Raw genomic sequence first — 6,000 nt, 5'->3', positions numbered from 1 at the left:
TTACGTTGCCTACATCGTTTCTGATGGCTGTAGGATCGATCGAACGAGCTGCTCACGGCAGATGGAAGAACACAACGTTGGACGGGCGCTTCTCCATGGCGTCTCCTGCATGCATGGGGGGCATGGTCGCCGTAGGTACGTGCCCCGATCGCGAAATCATAGAAAAGCCCCTAAACATTCGTAGAATCACGCAGGAATCCTCGTAATAGTGGAATTCTTCTTTATCACCAGAGATATCCTAAATTACACGACTAAATCTGTAAATTTCAAGATTTCCTACACATATAAATACTCTAAAAACATTTAATCCTCGGGTTACATAATTATTGTCTATATTTGCATGGATCCTTTCAACACAAGTATGTACTCCATGAAGCTTATAGAACGAACTCGTTATCATAAAAGAATTATGAAACTGCATGGTTAAGGTCAGTTCATAATTAAGATAAAAATGGGGGCATGTAGGTAATTTTATGCTTTATATGCAAATTACAAATTTCTTATCATGATAGGTATTTTATGTTTTATGTCCTTTAACAAGACAATAATAATGTCGTGTGTTTTAACGAATCCTATTATACAATAGGGAGATATACGAAAGGATCTTAATATTTTGGAAAGATGTATATAATATTGATTTATATGATAAGTATAATATAATCGAACTTTCATTTCAGACGTATAATTTCTGGAGGAGCGAGTAAACAGAAAATTAGGAGGATGTCTATTATATAGTATTTAGAAGAGTATGTGTGAAAATATAATTATGTGATGGGTTTATAAGTAAGTATGTCGCGTTATGCAAATTATGTAAATCATCGTTATGATGTCGGTTTATGTAACGTTTCGGTTACGTTACATCGCCTGCGTTATAAACTCCTCCCATAAATGCTCCTCCAGTGGTCGCCCGCTTTTCCTCAAGCCCACAGGGATCGACCACCGGCGGGAAGGGAGTAGAGGGAGGACGCATCCTTGCGTCGATGACCGGGGGCAAGATCCAGAAGAAGGGGCTGCGTCGGCAGAAGCAGTAGCAGAGCGGGGAAAGGCAACACATCCTGAAGAACCCGATGTTGGCGGAGGCCAGCGACCACTAGATCGGCTCCGGCAGCGGAGTGGAGCATACCAGGGAGCTCCTCGAGGTTGCTGTGTCCGCCTTCGACAATCGACACGATGGTTTCGCGGTGCCCGGCACGCGAGTTGCCTCAAGGTATCTTCTTACCATCGTTCGTAATGTCCTGAAGCCCTACATCGCATCCAAGCTTTTAGTTTCCGAGGGACAATTTGGTCTGCAGTTGTACCCATGTCGTGATAGTATCGTGTTTCCCAGTTCATTTCCGTTGATCTTGTCGATTCTCAATTTGAAGTGAGAATCTTCCTGGAATTGTTTATGGTTAAAGATTCCATCTTCTGACTTCCAATTCATGACTTTTATGTAATTGAAGATCTTCTTCTTTTCCTCTGAAAACAAAAGGGGGGGTGGGGGACAACTTCTAAGCATTTTTGGATTGTTAGATGGCTAAAACAAAAGACCTTATGGCTTTGATGATCTTTCGTAGGGAAATGGTCCAGTAAGCTGGAGTTAGTGAGAGAAAAAGAGCCTGTTCCTGGTCATCATAGCAAAACTGATGTTGTAGGTCGGATCAACTTTAAGAATGAGTAATTCATGTTGATATGGGATCCATATGAATGGCCTGAATCAGGTCCAGCTCATGAACAGCTCTTAACAGGGTGTAATCTGTGGTATCTTTTGTGTTTCCATTGTTTACCCTGTCATATACCCTTCTATCCATTTTGCTCAACTTTAGATTACAAAACTTCGGTATAATTAAGAAAGTTTGATACTTTTGTGGTGTTGAGGTACATGTTTAACACATGCATATATAAGATGAATTTCTGTGTGATTCTGGATCCGGGGATGACTTTTACAACTGGAACAGTTCATAAATCATGCTCAAGTGGAAAGAGGTAATCACCAAAAACTCTTATTGCATCGGTAAGTATGAAAGCTTCAACAAGTATGAAAATTTCTATAGCTATTTTCTAGAGCTTTGAGAAAAGAAACTGACGGTTCTTTTTGTTTCAATTATGCTTAAATTGAGTGTTGTCAGCCCATGCCTCCCTAATGGTTATTGTGTTCTATAAATTGCCCTAAAAGGTTTGCTACATATGCATCTATATGTACCTTCACATTCTGTTACAATCTCGTTCTTTTTGGCAGTGTCTTCTGGATAGGCTGTCTGTGTAGCTTTGGTCATATGTGCTTGACTCGATCAACCTTCATAATTGAAAGTTTGGTCAAGTAATGTCTTCTTGCGGAAATTATAGGCTTTTTCTTTTTCAGCCTTTTCATTTGATTACGAAGCTGATTCTTAATCAAATAAGTGTATCTACAATCATTTTAATGGAATCAGTCAAATCTATATCATTATAAAGAATATCTTGAAGATTCCTAGGAGTAGGAAAGATTTTAGATCTATCATTTCATCTTTATGTAATGAGTCATGGTTGGTGCGGACCTGTGGATTGAGTGACAGGTCGGATGCCTAAAGATTAATAAATTAGTTCAGAGATGAAGGTGCAGAAATATTACTTGACGGTCGATGTCGGCCTTTTGGCATCTGATTTGTGCCTTTTTTATCATTGTTGCCCATTAGTGTGGACTCCAAGATGAACTCGATGGGGAAAATAATTTTTTACTATTCCAAGAATTTCATTTTAGATGGCATCAATAAGATGGTGTGCGATATATGCCAATTTTCTGTCAGCATACCTTTTCTCTGAGTTAATCGATCTTTTACAATTTATTTAAATGCAAGAAAGGACTCAGCTAGCTAGAGCAGAAACTAGTGCTGATTTTTCAGGTAAGCTCACTGAGAAGAGTGATGTTTATGCATTTGGAGTTATCTGCTGGAACTTGTGATGGGAAGAAAGCCAGTTGACAAAACAGCAGCACCATCTCAATGCTAATCACTTTTGACATGGGTATGATTCCTAAAGTTGTCTCATATATTGATGTTCACTTGGTCTTATCAATGGGAGGTATCAACAATTTAACAATATTTTCTGTCTCTCAGTAGTCGGAAACACAGTGGATCTCAAACACTGGTATCAAGCTTGTCATCGGGCTGATGTATAGTGCTCTCTGATCTGTCAGAATGTTCATTGTTGATGAATATATTATGTCAGGGTGGAGGCTGCTGCCGTAGCTGTATTGCTTGTCAACTCCAATATCTAAAGCTCTTCCTTGCAGATATCCCCTGTTCTTTTTGTGTATTCTACATGTATTAGCGAGCTTTCTGAGTCACTTTTAATCGAATTTGGTCACTTGTACAGTTGAGAGGAGATAGATTGCTTAAAGGAAGAACCGTTTTGTCACACCTTGAAGACGAATATGTGGCTTGCATACAATTTATGATGACATGTTTTTTCTTCAGAAAATTTGAAGGAAATTGAGTTACTTCATTCCAACACTCGAAATACATGGTGAATGTGATATTTACATCTAAAACACTTTTGTCGACAATATCTTTTAGGACAAGATTGGACACCAGCTTGTGTATGCCAAGTTGGAAACCTGCAGGGGATTTGATTTGATCCTACTCTGCTATGTACATGATGCCTAACTGTTTCCAATGTGATTAATACATTTGTGCAGCTGCTACCTGGATTCACCTAATTTAGCTTGTAAAGAATAAGATAGATCATAATCTGTCTCTACACACATCCTTTGCAGATTGAGAATGCAATGTAATCCCAGTGACCTTGCATCTCAAGTTGATGCCAAGATAATGATCCTTAAAAGATATGGATATAAAAGCAGCAGAATTTTTAACAGGAAGAAATAATTTTTGTTCACATAAATTAGACATTCGGAGATCCAAATTAGAACCAAGCCAATACAAGCCTATGTAATCAAGTCAGCTACAACTCTACAGCATAAGAACTTGGCCGCCAAGTCAACTTGTATTCTAGAGCTTTAGAGACAAGTCAAGCTTAGGCAACTCCTCACCACCACCGCCGCCACTGACACGCGGCTTCCCTCCCACTGCCGCAGCCGCCTCATCGAACTTGGCCGCCACCTGTGCTCTTCCTGTGCCGTAGAACTCTTCCGTGAGCAGCCGTCCTATGGCTGGTTGACGATCGGCCATCGGAGGCTGCGACCACGCGTGTCGCCAGTAGATCAACGAGGTAGCCGCCGCCGACGTTGGTGTTCCGGTATACGGCTTATGAATCATCGAGTGCACCTGGACGCCGAGCGGCCTGCCGGCGAACAACCCTTGTCGGGGTAAGTTTGCTAGGTTTACCGGAAACCTGTAACCGGCTCCACTAGCGCCGGCATGATCACCGAAGGCCACGTCTGCGCCACCGCGCTTGGCAAGGTTGCGCTCGCGCTTGTGCGCGTTCTGGTGCCCGCCGAGCGCCTGAGAACTGTAGAACTTCCTCCTGCAGTAGTTGCATGAGAACACCCGCGGCTCCTCCTCCAGCGGCTCGGGGTTCGCCGAGGCAAGCGACCCGATGAGGTTGAGCTCCAGCACCGGTAGCGACGAAGACGATGACCCGTCGATCGCGTCGGTGTCGGCCTTCGACTCTTCCCGTTGAAACAGCTGCTGCGTACTGTGTCCCCTCTCTTCTTCCTTCTCTCCTCTCTTCTCCTCTTCCTCCTCCATGAGATGCCAAGATGACGAATACTGATCCACCTCCTTCTTCTTCTCCCGATGAATATAAAGAGAGAGTGAGAAGGCATGAGATGGCAAGGGATTCAATGCAATCTCCCTAAGATCAGAAGGATATCTAAAAGAGCGGAGAGAATAGCATACAAGGAAACTTACACAGTAGCTATTAATCTCTCCGACACTCCCTCCTCGTCTCTCTCTCCTTCTATCTCAAGGCATAAAGAACAACATGAGCACGACGCGTGCATGGCATTTATTTACTACATGAGATATGATGTTTATTTTCAACTTAGCACAAAGTCCATACATGCATGGAAACACATGACAATTGGGTGATTACATGCTTGTTTTGGGGCCAAGATTTTTTGGGTGGATATCTCTCTAACTTAATGTTTGCTTTTGCTTACTTTAACATTGCACACGTTTCATTTATTTTTTGAGGAAGAGTTGGTGATTAGCAACGTGGATGAACTTGATCCAGTACTTAAAAGTGCATGATCCTGTGAATGTGTGTATTTATTAGGAAGAATACATCCGAATCTATTAAATTTGTGGGTGATTGCATGGATATACATGAGATTCACTGCACGTAAAATATCCGCTCGCCTTGGTTAGAAAAGGATAGTGGAGTTTGTTATGGTTCTATGTGTAATTAGATTTTTTATGCTCAAACAGAGCTCAGTTATAGGTTTAACTTGCCATGCAAATATTGATTAGGGAGGAGATGATACTGTAACAACAATAATAATAAAATCATAAATCCTAATTATTTAACATCGATTATATAAGATTTTTTTAATCTATAACATAGTTCTTTGGATTTTATCAACAACACTTGCTCAGCGTGTTTAACTTTTTCAATAAAATAAATCTTAAATCAAATAATATCGACTCTCCATATTTTTTCTACTCACTTGATCTTTTATAAATAAGTAATATTTATTCTTCTTTTATCATAATATTTACCAAGTTTAATTTTTTTTAAAAAAAAATATTTATATATTTTAGGTTGCTATCATAATCTTTAACGAGAGAATTCTTGTATACTTTGCATCGCATCTAGATGCAGATGCAAATGCGATGCGATGCGATGCGATGCTTTCAGACAACCTCCCAATCTTACCGTTTGTAATTCGAGACGTGTAAGTAGTAAAGATGCCTCACATCTTATTCAAGTAATGATCTAGTTCTATGCTATGTTCATATTTATAAGATTTGACATAGTTTAATGCTAGTTGTTAATGATTTAATATAATTTTTTATTTTTTTATCCAAACTCAAGATGGAGATTGATAGTGTTGAAGACCGTAATACTATTTAGCATAAT

General features: G+C 40.1%; 1 protein-coding gene and 1 long non-coding RNA gene across 3 annotated transcripts; one reads left to right on the top strand and one right to left on the bottom strand.

Moving 5' to 3' along the window:
• The first annotated feature begins 932 nt into the window (after positions 1-932).
• Positions 933-3,462, top strand: LOC108951211 (uncharacterized). Of its 2 annotated transcripts, none has more exons than XR_010479658.1 (3): positions 933-1,207; positions 2,862-2,982; positions 3,075-3,462. It is a non-coding gene; the product is annotated as an uncharacterized LOC108951211 (long non-coding RNA). The 2 variants fall into 2 exon arrangements; XR_010479657.1 differs by having other exon boundaries at positions 1,557-2,982.
• Positions 3,463-3,856: 394 nt separating this feature from the next.
• Positions 3,857-4,705, bottom strand: LOC103998434 (zinc finger protein 1-like). The gene has a single exon (XM_018831508.2). The coding sequence runs from the start codon at positions 4,665-4,667 to the stop codon at positions 3,969-3,971; it is 699 nt and encodes a 232-aa protein (XP_018687053.2). The 5' UTR covers positions 4,668-4,705; the 3' UTR covers positions 3,857-3,968.
• Positions 4,706-6,000: the final 1,295 nt, after the last annotated feature.

Source organism: Musa acuminata, chromosome BXJ1-9, assembly GCF_036884655.1.
Source record: "Musa acuminata AAA Group cultivar baxijiao chromosome BXJ1-9, Cavendish_Baxijiao_AAA, whole genome shotgun sequence".
NCBI classification, from domain to species: domain Eukaryota; kingdom Viridiplantae; phylum Streptophyta; class Magnoliopsida; order Zingiberales; family Musaceae; genus Musa; species Musa acuminata.
The sequence above is the reverse complement of the archived record's forward strand: the minus strand, read 5'-3'. Positions and strand labels throughout refer to the sequence as shown.

Excerpts from the sequence above, each read along its gene's own strand:
- LOC103998434 (XM_018831508.2), bottom strand. The coding sequence starts at position 4,667 with ATGGAGGAGGAAGAGGAGAAGAGAGGAGAGAAGGAAGAAGAGAGGGGA.